Raw genomic sequence first — 18528 nt, forward strand, 5'->3', positions numbered from 1 at the left:
ACGGGGTTTCACCATGTTGGCCAGGCTAGTCTCGAACTCCTGACCTTAAGTGATCCGCCTCCGTCAGCCTCCCAAAGTGCTGGGATTACAGGCATGAGCCACCGCGGCCGGCCTAATTTTTGTATTTTTTGAAACAGACGAGTTTTCGCCATGTTAGCCAGGCTGGTCTTGATCTCCTGGGTTCAAGCAATGCACCCGCCTCAGCCTCCCAAAGTGCTGGGATTACAGGCATGAGCCACCAAGCCCGGCCTTATTTTTTTTATTTTTTTATTTTTTTAGACAGAGTCTCGCTCTGTCGCCCAGGCTGGAATGCAGTGGCCGGATCTCAGCTCACTGCAAGCTCCGCCTCCTGGGTTTACACCATTCTCCTGCCTCAGCCTCCAGAGTAGCTGGGACTACAGGCGCCCGCCACTTCGCCCGGCTAGTTTTTTGTATTTTTTAGTAGAGACGGGGTTTCACCGTGTTAGCCAGGATGGTCTCCATCTCTTGACCTCATGATCCGCCCGTCTCAGCCTCCCAAAGTGCTGGGATTAAAGGCTTGAACCACCGCGCCTGGCCAGCCCGGCCTTATATTTAAAAATTTTTGCAGAGATGGGATCTCACTATGTTGCCCAGGCTGGTCTCGAATTCCTGGGTTCAAGCAATCCTCCCACTTCAGCCTCCCGAAGTGCTGGGAGGCCCAGCAACATTTGAGATCTTTAATTTCAGATGTTCCAACTGTAACTCATCCCTGGCGCCTTGATGGGAGCATCTGAAACACCCTTCACCATCTGGATGCGCAAGGAAGCAGAGATGCAAATTGGTCCCCAGCCGGATGAGAAGGGCTGGGGGTGGAGGTGGGGAGATGGGAGTGCTGCCCCTCCCTTCCTCCCCCAAGCCCTGTCTTTCCTCCTCCTCCTGCCACTGGGTGAGTCCTCCCCTGCTAGCCCTTGCCACTTCCTCTTTCTGGCTCTCGGGTTGTCCCAGCTGTAACTTTATAGTAGGAGGGGGGTTGTGAATGAGCTCGTTCCTGCTGTTCTTTCCTACGCTGACATTTGCCCAGAGTTGACAAAAGAGCTAGGAGTCTGAGTTTGGGGAATGAAGGGCTCAGTACTGGAGGTGACAGGTAAACGCACCCGGGGAATGGGCAGTTAGGGGACACTGGGCACAGGGAAGGAGAGAAAGAAGGTATGCTCACCAATGGCTTTTGGAAAGACAGCTGGTAAAAGAGATGAAATCAAATGACCTAGGGACTATCCAAACAGAAGAAGAAGGCCGGGCGTGGTGACTCACACCTGCAATCCCAGTGCTTTGGGAGGCCGAGGCAGGCAGATCACCTGAGGTCAGGAGTTTGAGACCAGCCTGGCCAACACGGTGAAACCTGAGTCTCTAGTAAAAATACAAAAATTAGCCGGGCGTAGCAGTGTGCACCTGTAATCCCAGCTACTCGGGAGGCTGAGGCAGGAGAATCACTTGAACCTGGGACGTGGAGGTTGCAGTGAGTCAAGGTCACGCCACTGCACGCCAACCTGGTGATAGAGCAAGACTCTGTCTCAAAAAGAAATAAAGATAAATAAATAAATAAATAAGAAGAAGTGGAGTCAGCTAGACACGGTGGCTCACACCTGTAATCCCAGCACTTTGGGAGGCCGAGGCTGGCTCATGAGGTCAGGAGTTCAGGACCAGCCTGGCGAACATAGTGAAACCCTGTCTCTACTAAAAATACAAAAAATAGCTGGGCGTGGTGGTGGGCACCTGTAATCCCACCTACTCAGGAGGCTGAGGCAGGAGAATCATTTGAACCCGGGAGGTGGAGGATGCAGTGAGCCAAGATCGTGCCATTGCACTCCAGCCTGAGTGACGGGACGAGACTCTGTCTCAAAAACAAAAAAAAAAAAAAAGAAAAGAAGAAGTGGAGTCTCAGTTTCTTCATCAGTAAAATGGGTACACAAGTGCAGGTTGCAGGGGGTGGTTATAAGGATTCTACAAGGTAATGTACGTGAAAGTGTCAGAACTGTCATACCCGGAGCACAAGTGAGGAATTTCTGGGCTTTTCATTTTGCCTGGTAGGCAAATTTCACTTTCCTGTTTCCTCTCCCACCTCCACTCTCAAGCATCATGCTCAGAACTGCATGATGAAGAAGAGTGTGGCTGTCTGGGTAGTCTCTCAGCTCTACCCTTGATTTGCTATGTGGCCCTGAGTAAGTTATCTAATCTCACTAACCCTGAAGTTGCCCTGTCTGTAGAATCCTGCCTGACTTATAAATTATCCTAATGATTAACTGAGTTCGCCTAAAAAAAGCACTGAGGGCCGGGCGCAGTGGCTAACGCCTGTAATCCCAGCACTTTGGAAGGCTGAGGTGGACGGATCACCTGAGGTCGGGAGTTCGAGATCAGCCTGACCAACATGGAGAAACCCCATCTCCACTAAAAATACAAAATTAGCCAGGCATGGTGGTGCATGCCTTATAATCCCAGCTACCTGGGAGGCTGAGGCAGGAGAATCGCTTGAACCCAGGAGGCAGATGTTGCGGTGAGCTGAGATTGTGCCGTTGCGCTCCAGCCTGGGCAATAAGAGTGAAACTCCATCTCAAAAAAAAAAAAAAAACCAAAAAAGAAAAAAAGAAAGCAATGAGGACATACATGATAGCTAAAGCAGAAAGACTCAAGGCCAGCCAAGGTAGCTCACACCTGTAATTTTAGCACTTTGGGAGGCTGAGACAGGAGGATCACTTGAGGCCAGGAGTTTGAGACCAGCCTGGGCAACAAAGTGAGATCCCTGTCTCTACAAAAAATTAGGCTGGGAGCGGTGGTTCATGCCTGTAATCCCAAAACTTTGGGAGGCTGAGGCAGGCAGATCACTTGAGGTTAGGGGTTCAAGACTAGCCTGGCCAACATGGTGAGACCCCATTTCTACCTAAAAGTATAAAAATTAGATGGGTGTGGTGGTGCACGCCTGTAGTCCCAATTACTTGGGAGGCTGAGGTGGGAAAATCAATTGAACCCAGGAGGCAGAGGTTGCAGTGAGATGAGATCATGGCACTGTGCTCCAGCCTGAATGGAGTAAGACTCTGTCTAAAAAAAAAAAAGGCCGGGCGCGGTGGCTCAAACCTGTAATCCCAGCACTTTGGGAGGCCAAGACGGGCGGATCACGAGGTCAGGACATCGAGACCATCCTGGCTAACACGGTGAAACCCCGTCTCTACTAAAAAATGCAAAAAATTAGCCAGGCGTGGTGGTGGGCGCCTGTAGTCCCAGCTACTCAGGAGGCTGAGGCAGGAGAATGGCGTGAACTCGAGAGGCGGAGCTTGCAGTGAGCTGAGATCCGGCCACTGCACTCCAGCCTGGGCGACAGAGCGAGATTCTGTCCCCCCCAAAAAAAAAAAAAATTAGCTGGGTGGGGCGGCAGGAGCTTGTAGTCCTAGCTATTCTGGAGGCTGAGGCGGGAGGATGGATTGAACCCAGGTATTGGAGGCTGCAGTAAGCTATGATCATGCCACTGCACTCCAGGCTGGGTGACAGACTAAGACACTGTCTAAAAAAAAAGAAGAAGAAGAAGAAGAAGAATGAAGTAGAAGGGCTCAGATAGGTAAATCTTTAGGGAGGGAAATATAATGAATCCCAAAGCCAATTTACACATTTAAGGTAGAGCTACTGAACATCTGCTGAGTACCAGGCTCTGAGCAGAGAGTCCTGGGGACACAGAGTTGAGACAAGCATAGCCACATTACCAGGGAGAAGGCCCCGAAAGAGGCCTAGGTATGTAGTGCCCAGGAATTCAAAGGAAACAGAAAGCACTTCTAGCTGAGGGCTCCAGGATGGCTTCCCAGAGGAAGGAACTCCAAGCTGGGACTTGAAGAAAGCTCTTGCCCAGGTGTGTTGACTCACGCCTGTAATCCCAGCGCTTTGGCAGGCCAAGGTGGGTGGATTACCTGAGGTCAGGAGCTCAAGACAAGTCTGGCCAACGTGGTGAAACTCCATCTCTACTAAAAATACAAAAATTAGCAGGACATGGCTGAGGCAAGAGAATCTCTTGAACCCTGGAGGTGGAGATTGCAGTGAGCCAAGATCGCACCACTACACTCCAGCCTGGGTGACAAAGCAAGATCCTGTCACAAAAAAAAAAAGAAAGAAAGAAAAAAGTCCGGGTGCAGTGGCTCATGCCTTAATCCCAGCACTTCGGGAGGCCAAGGTGGGTTGATCACTTGAGGTCAGGAGTTCAAGACCAGCCTGACCAACATGCTGAAACCCCATCTCTACTAAAAATACAAAAATTAGCTGGACGTGGTGGTACACACCTGTAATCCCAGCTACTCGGGAGTCTGAGGCAGAATTGCTTGAACCCCAGAGGCGGAGGTTGCAGTGAGCTGAGATTGCGCCACTGCACTCCGGCTTGGGTGACAAGAGACTGTCTCAAAAAAAAAAGAAAAGAAAAAAGCAAGGCGAGGCTGGTCAGAATGGTTAGAAGATTCTAGAAGAAGGCGAGACTCCTGCAGGTAACAGGGGTCATTATGGGATTTAGCATTAGTTTGAGATGTGCAGATCTACAGATTTACACCCGCAGATCTCTCTGGGTTGGCCCAGGGACCACTAGGAGAGGGGTAAGGCAGGGAAAACAATCAGGACAGTCAGAGAAAGAGACAATGGGGCTTTGGCAAAGCAGGGGTACTGAAGTCCAAGAAGACGGGGGTGATGTTGAGGACCGTGGGGGTTGGGGAGCGTGTTCCTAGGACCAGGGAGCCATGGTGTGGGCAGAGGAGCCAATGCTCTTCCTCACTCTGTTTCAGCCAGCGCCCTACAGCCCACTCCACTGACCTTTCCAGGTAGGTGCCCCGTCCCGCCCTTCCTCACCCTCACCTGTCCCCCAAGTACTCCAGTCTCAGACAGGGAACCATGGGAAGTGATGACTAACCAGCCCCCCTTAACTCTAGATGCCCCCATCTCAGGGGAGCTGTAGTCTCCCCATTTTCCAGAATGGATTGATCCCAAGGTTCCCATGGATTCATGGCAAAGTGGGTAACCTGGCTGGGTCCCTTAGTGCCCGTCTGTGATCCTAGCACTTTGGGAGGCCAAGGCAGGAAGATCACTTGAGCCCAGGAGTTTGAGACCAGCCTGGGCAACATAGTGAGACCCCGTCTCTACCAAAAAAGAAAAAAAAAGGACATCCTGGAGTGGGCATCCTGGAGGTTGCACTCAGTGACCCCCTGGTGCCAGCTCCACCTTCTTCACAGAACTGAGGCTGGTGGGGGGCCCCAGCCGCTGCCGGGGGCGCCTGGAGGTCATGCATGGTGGCTCCTGGGGCAGCGTCTGTGATGATGACTGGGACGTGGTGGATGCCAACGTAGTGTGTCGCCAGCTGGGCTGTGGCCTGGCACTGCCTGTGCCACGGCCCCTCGCCTTTGGCCAAGGCCGAGGCCCCATCCTGCTGGACAATGTGGAGTGCCGTGGGCAGGAAGCTGCGCTGAGCGAGTGTGGCAGCCGTGGCTGGGGCGTCCACAACTGCTTTCACTACGAGGATGTGGCTGTCCTGTGTGATGGTGAGTGGAGCCCTGGGACCTGGGGGGACAGACAGACAGACTGTGGCAGGCAGCAGGGCTGTAGGCTAGATAAATGAAGGGACTTCCCACGGGTAAGGCTGTTCCATGCAGATCAGGCCAGAGGCTACAATGCCTGGTGCCGGGGAAGAGTCCCAGCCTGGGTCCCAGGGATTCTTCTGGGTCATTGCCTGACTTTGGACCAAAAGGAAACCAGCACTACTGCTTCCATGTAAGGCTTTGATTGTGCCAGCAGAGCCCCTCTCCCTTAAAAAAAAATTTTTTTTGGAGGTTTTGGAAATGGGGTCTCACTCTTTGACCCAGACCAGAGTGCAGTGGTGCGATCATAGCTCACTGCAGCCTCAAACTCCTGGGCTCAAGGGATTCTCCTGCCTCACTAGCTGGGACTACAGGTGTAAGCTGGTTCCCCCTCCCGGTTTTAAAAGCAGACAATCAGCTGGGCATGGTGGCTCATGCCTGTAACCCCAGCACTTTGGGAGGCCAAGATGGCAAGATTGCTTGAGCCCAGGAGTTTGAGACCATCTTGCGAACATAGCAAGATCCCATCTCTATGAAAAATCAGAAAAATTAGTGAGGTGTGGGGGGTCCCCGATACTTGGGAGGCAGAGGAGGGAGGATCGCTGGAGTCTGGGAGGTCAAGGCTGCACTGAGCTGTGATTGTGACACTGCACTCCAGCCTGGGTGACAGAGCAAGACCCTGTCTCAAAAAACAAACAAAAAACCGACTATTGGGGTAACACTGGCCATGAGCTCCACGTAGCATAGAGCTGCAGCGGAAACTGAGAGCAGTGCTTCTAGTTTTCAAGAAAATCAGGGGGTCTCATGAAAACACAGATTGAGGCCCCATCCCAGAGTTTCTGATTCTGCAGGTCTGGGTGGGGCCTGAGAATCTGCATCGCTAACAGTTCCCGAGGGAGGTGAACTGCTTTAAGAACTGTGCTTTAGGGAGGCTGAGGCAGGAGAATGGCGTGAACCCGGGAGGCAGAGCTTGCAGTGAGCCGAGATCACACCACTGCACTCCAGCCTGGGCAACAGAGCAAGACTCTGTTTCAAAAAAAAAAAAAAGAAAGAAAGAAAGAAAGAACTGTGCTGCAGGCTGGGCGCGGTGGCTTATGCCTGTAATTCCAGCACTTTGGAAGGCCGAGGCAGGCGGATCACCTGAGGTCAGGAGTTCAAGACCAGCCTGACCAACATGGTGAAACCCTGTCTCTCTACTAAAAATACAAAAGATTAGCTGGGTGTGGTGGCGGGTGCCTATAATCCCAGCTGCTCAGGAGGCTGAGGCAGGAGAATTGTTTTAACCAGGGAGGCGGAGGTTGCAGTGAGTTGAGATCACGCCATTGCACTGCGGCCTGAGCAACAGAGCAAGACTCCATCTCAAAAAAACAAACAAACAAACAAAAAACTGTGCTTTAGAGGAGTCCAGGCCTCTGGTGTGGCCCCTCTCCTCTCATACCCCAGGGTTCCTGGCTGTGACTATGTGGCCAGAGAGGCTCTGGGGGCAAGCACCTTATGGGTCCATCCTCCTGCCCCCAAACACCCTGTGGTGTGAGGATGGAGAACAGAAAGACCCCTTCATCCACCTCATGTCCTTTCCAGAATTCTTGCCAACGCAGCCCCCAACAAGGAAGATGTTAACCAGTAGAGCACCCCCTACGACACCGCCGAATGGAAAAAGTATGTAAGCATAATATGGGCAACACCTGGGTTTTGGGAAAGGCATCTCTCACACCCTATCCTAGGCAGTGGGAAGACAGGGATTACAAATTGAAGATTGAAAGTTAGAGAAAATGGCTGGCCGCGGTGGCTGATGCCTGTAATCCCAGCACTATGGGAGGCTGAGGCCAGCAGATCATTTGAGGTTGGGAGTTTGAGACCAGCCTGGCCAACATGGTGAAACCCTGTCTCTACTAAAAATACAATTATTAGCCGGGCGTTGTGGTGGGTACCTGTAGTACCAGCTCCTCGGGAGGTTGAGGCAGGAGACTCGCTTGAATCCAGGAGGCGGAGGTTGCAGTGAGGCTATATTATTCCACTGCACTCCAGCCTAGGTGACAGAGCGAGACTCCGTCTCAAAAAAAAAGGAGAGAGAGAAAGATATTTAGAGAAAATGGCCAGGCATGGTGACTCATGCCTGCAATCTCAGCACTTTGGGAGGCAGAGGCAGGTAGATAACTTGAGGCCAGGAGTTCATGGCCGACATGGTGAAACGCTGTCTCTATAAAAAATACAAAAATTAGCCAGGCGTGGTGGCACATGCCTGTAGTCCCAGGTACTTGGGAGGCTGAGGCAGGAGAATCACTTGAACCCGGGAGGCAGAGGTTGCAGTAAGATCATGCCACTGTACTCCAGCCTGGGGGACACAGTGAGACCAAAGAGAGAAAATGAGTGAGGGGTGAGACTGGAGCTTAATCTCACAGGAAAGTCAGATGAGCCCAAGAATGATGATCATGACTAGAACAAGAAAATGAAAAGTGCTTTAAAAGAGGGACAGTGAAAGAGGCAAGGAAGTCCAGAGGTGGAAGAGGGTCCCGTTCCTCAGGAGATCAGGGAGGGCTTCCTGGAGGAAGAGGTGTGGGCACCGTATCTTGAGGATGTCATTTGCAGTAGATGAGAAAGCAGCACGTCCCAGGCTGCCAGGAGACAGGGAGCAGGGTAGGGGGGTTGATTTCAGGCAGGGATGATACTGTGATCCCACAAGCCACCCCCGGTCTGGACCAAGGAGGCGGTACCCTGGGCAGCAGGGTGAGAAGACGCCCATGGGTTGTAGGTCCTGGGATACCGGGCTGCCTTTGTGGTTTGGACGGGAGCAGAGGCCAGTGGGACATGCGCCCTGCCCCCGCCCCGTCCCCAGGTGAGGGCAGCGTGCGCCTGGTAGGGGGCGCGAACCTGTGTCAGGGCCGAGTGGAGATCCTGCACGGTGGCCTGTGGGGCACCGTGTGTGACGACGACTGGGGGCTGCCGGATGCTGCTGTGGTCTGTCGTCAGCTGGGCTGCGGAGCGGCCATGGCCGCCACCACCAACGCCTTCTTCGGCTATGGCACGGGGCACATCCTGCTGGACAACGTGCATTGCGAAGGCGGCGAGCCCCGCCTGGCAGCCTGCCAGAGCCTGGGCTGGGGCGTGCACAACTGTGGCCACCACGAGGACGCGGGCGCGCTCTGCGCAGGTGCGGGCTCTAGGGGCTGTGGGCGGTGGGCGGTGGGCGGAGGCGGGGCAGGTGGGCGGGGCCCTGCGCCAATGCTGGAGGAGGAGGCTTGAGTGGGCAGGTGAATGTGGAGAGTGCTTTGGCTGTCTTGATGCTCCCCAGAACTCTCCAGGTAGCCTCCAAAATTATTTGTATCTCAGTACTATACTGAAAGTGCCTCCGAATATCCCAGAACTCCTCGTGGTACATTCCATGTCTATGTAACAATACTGCGCTAATCCAGCCTGGCCAACATGGCGAAAATTAGCCGCGTGTGGTGGTGCACGCCTGTAATACCAACGACTGGGGAGGCTGAGGCAGGAGAATCGCTTGAACCCAGGAGGCGGAGGTTGCGGGGAGCCGAGCTGACGCCACTGCACTCCAGCCTGGGCGACAGAGAGAGACTCCGTCTCAAAAAGCAAACAAACAAAACAAAACAAAAACTGCTCTACTGCTTCACCAATACTCAAGAATTCTATAGCAATATCCCAAGGATGCCTCTAGAACGTTCCAGCAAGTACCGTTCCTGGAGCACTTTAGAGTAACACTCTAGAATAACACTCAGAGTAACACTCTAGAATTGCCCTAGAGATATTCCAGAATTCTCTAATGCTCACAGAATTACCTAGCACAACCCTCTGTCATTGTGATGCTCTAATAATAATATTTTCTCCCCACTTGGGCCCTCTCCAATTTGGGAGGGTTTCTCAGCAAAGAGGAATAATAGGGCCCATCATGCTATTTCACAGATGGACTCTGCTCTGTAAGAGATAAAGTGGTTGACCACAACTCATAATTCATAGCAAACTAAGGGCAATCATTCCCAGTGTATAGGTGGGAAAGCCGAGGCACAGAGAGTCAGAGCCTTGCCCATGGTCACACAGTTGACGCAAGGCAGGCGAGCCCCCAAATTGAGGCTTAGTCCAGTAGGATTTTTGGTGTCCCTCAGCAAAGGATTTAAAGGCCAGCTGGTGTTAGCAGCTTTCACTGACGCGGCAGTGCACAGCAGCAGCAGAGACCCTGCTCCTTGCCGAGCAGGGCTACCCCATAGGCAGTGTGCCCAGAGTAGCAGCTCAGAGACAGGTCTGCAGTCGTAATTCTATTTACTTTCAAGTATATGCAAATTAGGGGACAGATTATGCAGATATTTTAAGAACTAGAATGGTAATTTTTGGGTTGTCTGTGTTGCCATGGAACGGTAACTCCAGGTGTTGCCACAGCAATGGTAAACTGACATGGCACACGGGTGGGCGTATCTCATGGAGAGGCACTCCCACCCCATCCCTGTTTCAGCTAGTCCTCAATTTGGTCCGGTATCTGAGCCCTACCTCCCGAGTCGAGTGAGGCCTCACCCCGCCCCATTTCCCCCTCAGAGATTAGTTTTTTGTTGTTTGTTGTTTTTTTTTTTTTTTTGAGACAGAGTCTCGTTCTGTTGCCCAGCTTGGAGTGCAGTGGCATGATCTTGGCTCACTGCAAGCTCTGCCTCCTGGGCTCATTCCATTCTCCTGCCTCAGCCTCCTGAGTAGCTCGGACTACAGGCACCCGCCACCATGCCCGTCTAATTTTTTGTATTTGTAGTAGAGACAGGGTTTCACCGTGTTAGCCAGGATGGTCTCGATCTCCTGACCTCATGATCTGCCCGCTTCGGCCTGCCAAAGTGCTGGGATTACAGGCGTGATCCACTGCGCCCGGCCTGAGATTAGTTGTCTTTTTGTTTTTTTTTTTTTTTACTTTAAGAGGGGCTGTAGAAGGGCAGAAGTCTGTCTCAGTGAGCCCTGACAGAGCCCCTGCTAACCCTGGGCATGGCCCTTGCCCTGCTAGCCTTGTTTTCTTTGTAAGAGGGGGATAATGGCCTGGGCACGGTGGCCCACGCCTATAATCCCAGCACTTTGGGAGGCTGAGATGGGCGGATCGCCTGAGGTCAGGAGACCAGCCTGGCCAGCATGGTGAAACCCTGTCTCTACTAAAAAAATACAAAAGTTAGCCAGGCGTGATGGCGGGCGCCTGTAATCCCAGCTATTTGGGAAGCTGAGGCAGGGGAATCGCTTGAACCTGGGAGACAGAGGTTGCGGCGAGCCGAGATTGCAGCATTGCACTCCAGCCTGGGCAACAAGAGCGAAACTCCGTCTCAATAAAAAGAAAAGAGGAACTCAGGGAATTCAAGACTGTGTATGGTCCTCCCCACTATCAAAGTGGGGACAGGCCTCCTTAGACCCCTGCTGCGGCTGGGCTACCAGACCTGGAAGTAACATCTATTCTCTCCTCCAGGGAGACCCTCCTATCCTCCCCTGACAGCCCATGGCTGACCAGGGACCAGAATCTCAGCCTCTGACCCTGCCCCTTCTCTCCTGCCCTAGTCCTGGGTCCCCCAACGCTCACAGCACTGCCATCCTCGGCCACAAGAGAGGACTGGGCTTGGCACACAGATCCATCCGGTAAAGAGCTCAGCCCTCCAGGTGGGAATGTTAGGGGCACGGTGGGTGCGGCTGGGAACTGGGAAGAATGTTCTGGATCCACAGGCGGGGGCCCTGGCTAACAGGCCAGGGCTTTGGCCAGATGGTGCAGAGGTGGGTGAGAGAATTATGAGCAGACGGAGCAAGGATGATGAAACTCAGAGCTCTGAAAACTTCAGCGGGGTGGGAGGAGGCAGTAAGAGATTTCTTCAAAGCACAGAAGTAAAATTTGGGATGTGGGTGGTGGCTCACTCCTGTAATCCCAGCACTTTGGGAAACAGGCGGGAGGATCGGTTGAAGTCAGCTGAAGACCATCCTGGGCAACGCAGCTAGACCCTGTCTCTAAATATATATATATATTTAAATTGCCAGGCATAGTGGCTCACGCCTGTAATCCCAGCACTCTGGGAGGCTGAAGCAGGTGGATCACTTGAGGTTGGAGTTTGAGACCAGCCTGGCCAACATGGTGAAATCCCATCTCTACTACAAATACAAAAATTAAAAAGAAATAAATAAAAATACAAAAATTAGCCGGGCGCCTGTAATCCCAGATACTTGGAAGGCTGAGGCAGGAGAATCGCTTGAGCCCGGCAGACAGAGGTTGCAGAGAGCCCAGACTGCACCACTGCACTGCAGTTTGGGCAACATAGCGAGACTCTGTATCTAAATAAATAAATAAATAAATAAAACTAGCTGGACATCGTGGCTTGCGCCAGTCCTAGCACTTTGGAATACCGAGGCAGGAGGATCGCTTGAGGCCGGGAGTTCTAGGCTGCAGTGAGCTATGATCGCATCACTGCACCCCAGCCTGGGTGACAGAGCAAGACCCCGTCTCAAAGTTAATTTTTTTTTTTTTTCAATGGGACGATGCTGAGATTGGGAATTGAGAGACTTTACGAGGGAGTCGATTGAGACGAAGGTTGAATCAAGGTTAGCAGTGCAGTTGAAATTAGGATATGAACTATCCCTGGACCTGAAGTTAGGGTAATACATAGAATTAGCTTTCGGTTCATTCAATCAAGTTTCCCCGAGATCCCAACGCGCGCCAGACAACGCAGTGACTCTGGGGTTGCAGCTGAGTGGGGGTACGGGTGTGGTAGGGTTGGGGGGTCTTGGTAGGCGTCCCCGTGCCCTGCTGCAGGACAGAAGGCCTCCTCGTTCCCTACGAACGCTCTAGATGCCCTGTCTCCGCAGCTACAGGAGTTGGCCCCCAGCCTTCCCGGGAGACGGCACTGCTCACCACAGCCGCCTGGGCCGCGGGGAAGAAAAGTAAGTGGCGGTGCCCGGGGTCTGCGGGGGGTGGGGGAGGGTAGGGCTGGGGCTCTGCCCGGGAGCCGGCAGCCCCAGCCCAGCCCCTCTGGCCGCCGGCCTATGCACCCCGCAGGCGGGCGGCTGCGGCTGGTGGGCGGCCCGGGCCCGTGCCGCGGCCGCGTGGAGGTGCTGCACGCCGGGGGCTGGGGCACCGTGTGCGACGATGACTGGGACTTTGCGGACGCGCGCGTGGCCTGCCGTGAGGCGGGCTGCGGGCCCGCGCTGGGCGCCACGGGCCTGGGCCACTTCGGCTACGGCCGCGGCCCCGTGCTGCTGGACAACGTGGGCTGCGCCGGCACCGAGGCCCGCCTGAGTGAGTGCTTCCACCTGGGCTGGGGCCAGCACAACTGTGGCCACCACGAGGACGCGGGCGCGCTCTGCGCAGGTGAGGCCGCCGGCGGGGCCGCGCACTGCGGCGTGGGAGGGGCGGGGCGGGGCGGGGCCGGGCCGGGCGCGGCCTAGGCGGGGCCACGCGTGAGGCCTCTCTGCGGCACGGCCGCCCGGGGAGCATGCGCACTCCGCAGAGGGGCGCCGCCCCGCCGTCCGTGCGCCCTGCGGCTGCGCGGCGGGGCGGGGCCGGAACGGGGAGCCTGCTGCAGTGGAAAATGGGGCGGGGCCTGGGGAGGGCCGCGTGGTGCAGCGGTGCGGGGCGGTGTCCGAAGGTCAGGGCTAAGGCCGATCCCTGTTCGAGAAAGGCATCAAGTCCGTAAGGGGCGGGGCTGTTTGCTCCCGGCTAAACCTAGACCCAGCAAAACTCTATTAAGCAGAGAGTGGATCACCCTTACCAGAGCTAGCGTGTGACCTTTGGGCGGAATCAATGGAAAGGGGTGTTTGCAGTTTGGCAGAACATTGTGAAATTCATTGATTGTTGTGGGAATTGATGTCTTCCCCCTCATTTGGTGCCCCAGGGCTAGTAGGCCCTACTTCCCATAGTTTTGGCCACAAAAGGTTCTGCTTTGGGGCCAAGGTTTGGAGAGGCACAACCCTTATTTCTTTTTTTTTTTTTTCCTTTTGAGACAGAGTGTTGCTCTGTCACCCAGACTGGGGTGCAGTGGCACGATCATAGTTCACTGCAGCCTTAAACTCCTGGACTCACGCAGTCCTGCCCCGCTCAACCTCCAGAGTAGCTGGGACTACAAGGGGCATGCCACCGTGCCTGGGTAATTTTTGTATTTTTTATAGAGATGAGGTCTCGCTGTTTTGCCCAGGCTACTCTTGAACTCCTGGTCTCAAGCGATCCTCTCACCTTGACTTTTTTTTTTTCCGGAGACGGAGTCTCAGTCTGTCACCCAGACTGAAGTGCAGTGGCTCACTGCAACCTCCACCTCCCAGGTTCAAGCGATTCTCCTGCCTCAGCCTCCCAAGTAGCTGGGACTGCAGGCGCATGCCACCATGTCCGGCTAATTTTTGTAGTTTTAATAGAGACAGGGTTTCACCATGTTGGCCAGGCTGGTCTACGAACTCCTGACCTCAGGTGATCCACCTGCCTCAGCCTCCCAAAGTGCTGGGATTACAAGCGTGAGCCACCATGCCCAGCCTTACCTTGACCTCTTAAAGTGCTGGGATTACAGGTGTGAGCCACTGCCCCCACCCAGTGACACAACCCCCATTTCTGATCAAGGGGAGCAGTTCTTCAGGAACCTGTGAAGTCCTTTTTGTCCCTAGGACAGGCTTTCCTGGGGCGAGCACGAGGGGACCTGGCCCTAAGGAACATGCTCCCCATTGTGACAGCCACCTCTTTATCTCTGTCCTTCCTGAACCAGGCCCAGAGGAGCTGGGACTGCAAGTCCAGCAGGACGGTTCTGAGACCACGCGGGTGCCCACTCCTCGGCCCAGAGACGGTAGGTGCCCATAATCCCCTGAAAGTGGGTGGAGGCATGAGGGTCTGAAGGACATGGATTGGGGGAAGTCACAGCCTGGGTTATAAAGCTCAGCAGATTAACACCGGGACCTGGAAGTCTTGTCCTTTTGGTTGGTCTCAGGCCTCCTTTGTGGGAATATGGTATCCAGAAAGAAGGAGGTGAGCTTTAAACTAGAGAAATCTGGAGATTTCTAGAGGTGAGATCAGAATGAGGGGATAGGCCGGGCGCGGTGGCTCAAGCCTGTAATCCCAGCACTTTGGGAGGCCGAGACTGGCGGATCACGAGGTCAGGAGATCGAGACCATCCTGGCTAACACGGTGAAACCCCGTCTCTACTAAAAAATACAAAAAACTAGCCGGGCGAGGTGGCGGGCGCCTGTAGTCCCAGCTACTCGGGAGGCTGAGGCAGGAGAATGGCGTAAACCCGGGAGGTGGAGCTTGCAGTGAGCTGAGATCTAGCCACTGCACTCCAGCAGGGGTGATAGAGCGAGACTCCGTCTCAAAAAAAAAAAAAAAAAAAAAAAAAGAATGAGGGGATAAGGATCCTGTCCTGAGCAGAGCAATGAAAAAATTCAGAATGTAGTTCTGGGAGCCCAGGGGGTTGGGGAGACCATGGAGACCATCATGACCTCCAGGGGACACAACAGGATGTAATCACAGTCTCCAAACAACCGGCCTGGGGCTGGGGTACTGGGATTACGAGCAGAGAACCAGGGAGAGAGCAGACATAAAGCACTCTCCCCCACTCGCAGATCACTCAAAAATGTTTGCACGCTTTCTCCCAGTCCTGAGACTCTGGGTCTGGACTAATGCTCATCTTATTTATTTATTTGTTATTTTATTTTTTTGAGATGAAGTCTTGCTCTTGCACCCAAGCAGGAGTGCAGTGGCACAACCCCCACCTCCCAGGTTCAAGCGATTCTCGTGCCTCAGCCTCCCCACCAGGTGGGATTATAGGCATGTGGCACCACACCCAGCTAATTTTGTTTGTGTGTATTTTTAGTAGAGACAGAGTTTCACCATGTTGGCCAGGCTGGTCTCTAACTCCTGACCTCAGGTGATCTTCTAGCCTTGGGCTCCCAAAGTGGTGTGATTACAGGCATGAGCTTTTGCACCTGGCCCCATCTTATTTATGTTTGAGACAGTCTTGCTCTGTCATCCAGGCTGGAATTCAGTGGCACAATCATGGCTACTGCAGCCTTGACCTCCTGGCCTCAAGCGATCCTCCTGCTTCAGCCTCCCAAGTACCTGGGACTACAAGACACACACCACCACCACCATGCCCAGCTAATTTTTATTTTTTTGCTTTGTTTTGTTTTTAGAGACAGGGTCTTGCTATGTTGCCCAGGCTGCTGTCCGGCTCCTGGGCACAAGCAGTCCTCCCTCCTCAGCCTCCCAAAGTGCTGGGATTGCAGGCATGAACCACTGCACCCAGCGTCAATTTTTTTTTTTTTTTTTTTTGAGACTGAGTCTCGCTCTGTCGCCCAGGCTGGAGTGCAGTGGCCAGATCTCAGCTCACTGCAAGCTCCGCCTCCCAGGTTCACGCCATTCTCCTGCCTCAGCCTCCCATGTAGCTGGGACTACAGGTGCCCGCCACCACACCCAGCTACTTTTTTGTATTTTTAGTAGAGACGGGATTTCACCATGTTGGCCAGGATGGTCTTGATCCCCTGACCTTGTGATCCGCCCACCTCGGCTTCCCAAAGTGCTGGGATTACAGGTGTGAGCCACTGTGCCCAGCCAGTGCCAATCTTACTTTAATTTAATGTGTCTGCCTTCATCTAGTGGCTGCTAGGACAGTGCTCAGAGTGTCTCAGACCTCTCTTTACTCCCAACCTGGCCTAGCTTGGGAGTGGCCAGGCATGGACCAGCCCCTTCCAACCCAGCCCTTGTCCCCCCACAGGGCATCTACGTCTGGTCAACGGAGCCCACCGATGTGAGGGGCGTGTAGAGCTCTACCTAGGGCAACGGTGGGGCACTGTCTGTGATGATGCTTGGGACCTGCGGGCAGCCGGTGTCCTGTGCCGCCAGCTGGGCTGTGGCCAGGCCCTCGCAGCCCCTGGTGAGGCTCACTTTGGCCCAGGCCGAGGCCCCATTCTCCTGGACAATGTCAAGTGCCGTGGGGAAGAGAGTGCCCTGCTGCTCTGCTCTCACATCCGCTGGGATGCCCACAACTGCGACCACAGTGAGGATGCCGGTGTCCTGTGCCAGCCTTCATGACCCAGCCCGCTCTACACACCACCTTTTCTTCCAGGAGCTGTGATCTGCCCTCCCTCCTCCAGGAAGCCCTCCTCTTGTGACGACTACAGCTCACTTTGCCCCTTCTTCCCTTGCCTGGGAGAGAGCCTACCCAGACAGTGCAGTCCTGTGTGGGGGAGCCTGGCTGTACCCCCATCCACTTACTGCGTGACCTCAGCCTGTCATCGACTATTGTGAGCCCAGTTCAGTGAAAGCTCCCATGGTTTTGCTCAGCCAAAACCAAAACGAGGGGAAGAGAAATGATTCCTAACTCTTCCCTTTGGTGGGGCTCTTTTTATAGCACCAGCCCCTGCCTTCCTTGCCCTAGATCCAGGAGGCTCAGGGGCTCTTTAAATGGGGTATCTCCTCTTCCCCCAATCCATCTTGGGATCCCCAAGACGAGGGAAGGCAGGAGGGGCCTACATCTCTTACCTTGGGCCCTCAGGGGCTGCAGAGGAACCTGGGTCCCTGCCCTGCCCTGCTTCGCGAGGGCCTGGACTCACTCAGATGGTGCTCGGCTGGATAAGGGGACTGGGGGAGGGGCCAAAGCAGGGACAGTGGCCCCTCCCTGCAGCTGGCAGCATCTCTGATTTATGCCGTCCCCACCACAGAGCCTCCACTTTGCAGGAGCAAAGAACCCTGGGGGCCTGTAGCCACCCGTTCATAGGTGCCAAGTCAATAAAGCATTGTCCCCCGTTCTCTTGTAACTGAAGTCACTGTCTGAGCACACATGCATTCTCTGTGGCAGCAGGAGAGACTCTGGGCAGGACTCTCAGGAGGAAACAGGGTTCGGGATGGAGGACGGTTCAAGAACATCATCCGAGAGCTCTCAGCAGGTCCATCGCATCCTGGAAATGCTGAGTCAAGGTGTCAGGCCTCCATGGCCCCTAGGGAGTCCCTTAACCCAACTCCTCTCTCCTTTCACGTATATAGAAATCAATGTCCAGCAAAAGGAGGCAGCTTGCTCAAGGCCACATAGCAAGGCATTGGAGTCACTAGAGGAAAGAAGAATTTTTTTTTTTTTTTTTTTAAGACGGACTCTCACTCTGTTGCCCTAATAAGTGCAGTGGCACAAACTCGGCTCACTGAAACCTTTGCCTCCTGGTTTCAAGTGATTCTCCTGCCTCAGCCTCCTGAGTAGCTGGGACTATAGGGAGGCGCTACCATACCCGGCTAATTTTTGTATTTTTCGTAGTGACTGGGTTTCACCATGTTGGCCAGGCTGGTTTCGAACTCCTAACCTTAGGTGATCTGCCTGCCTTGGCCTCCCAAAGGGCTGGGATTACAGGTGTGAGCCACTGCACCTGGACTTTTTTTTTTTTCTTTTTATTTTTTAAGAGACTGAGTCTTATTCTGTCACCCAGGCTGGAGTGCAGTGGTCTTCATAACTCACTGCAACCTCCAACTCCTGGATGCAAGCAATCCTCCCACCTCAGGCTCCCAAGTAGCTAGGACCACAGGCGCATGCTACCATGCCCAGCTCTTTTAAGATTTTTCTTGTAGAGATGGGATCTTTGTTACTCAGGCTGGTCTCAAACTTCTGGCCTAAAGAGATCCTCCTGCCTCGGCCTTTCAAAGCACTGTGATGAGAGGTGTGAGCCACTATGCCCAGCTGAGAAAAAATTCTTTTTCTTCGGTTTTGTTTTGTTTTTTGAGACAGAGTTTTGCTCTTGTTGCCCAGGCTGGAATGCAATGGCACAGTCTAAACTCACCGCAACCTCCGCCTCCCGGGTTAAAGCGATTCTTCTGCCTCAGTCTCCTGAGTAGCTGGGATTACAGGCATGTGCCACCATGCCCGACTAATTTTGTATTTTTAGTAGAGACGAGGTTTCTCCATGATGGTCAAGCTGATTTCGAACTCCCGACCTCAGGTGATCTGCCCACCTTGGCCTCCCTAAGTGCTAGGATTAGAGGTGTGAGCCACCGTACCCGGCTTTTTTTTTT

General features: G+C 53.9%; 1 protein-coding gene across 1 annotated transcript; it reads left to right on the forward strand.

The window, feature by feature from the left end:
• Positions 1–705: 705 nt before the first annotated feature.
• SSC4D (scavenger receptor cysteine rich family member with 4 domains) lies at positions 706–17287 on the forward strand. Its single transcript, XM_026456668.2, has 10 exons — positions 706–907; positions 4767–4802; positions 5211–5516; positions 7134–7211; positions 8389–8703; positions 11079–11156; positions 12369–12443; positions 12559–12870; positions 14249–14326; positions 16250–17287. Exons 1-10 carry the CDS (start codon positions 742–744, stop codon positions 16564–16566), a joined length of 1761 nt encoding a protein of 586 aa, XP_026312453.2. The 5' UTR covers positions 706–741; the 3' UTR covers positions 16567–17287.
• Positions 17288–18528: the final 1241 nt, after the last annotated feature.

The sequence above is a fragment of the Piliocolobus tephrosceles genome, chromosome 8, assembly GCF_002776525.5.
Source record: "Piliocolobus tephrosceles isolate RC106 chromosome 8, ASM277652v3, whole genome shotgun sequence".
NCBI lineage: Eukaryota > Metazoa > Chordata > Mammalia > Primates > Cercopithecidae > Piliocolobus > Piliocolobus tephrosceles.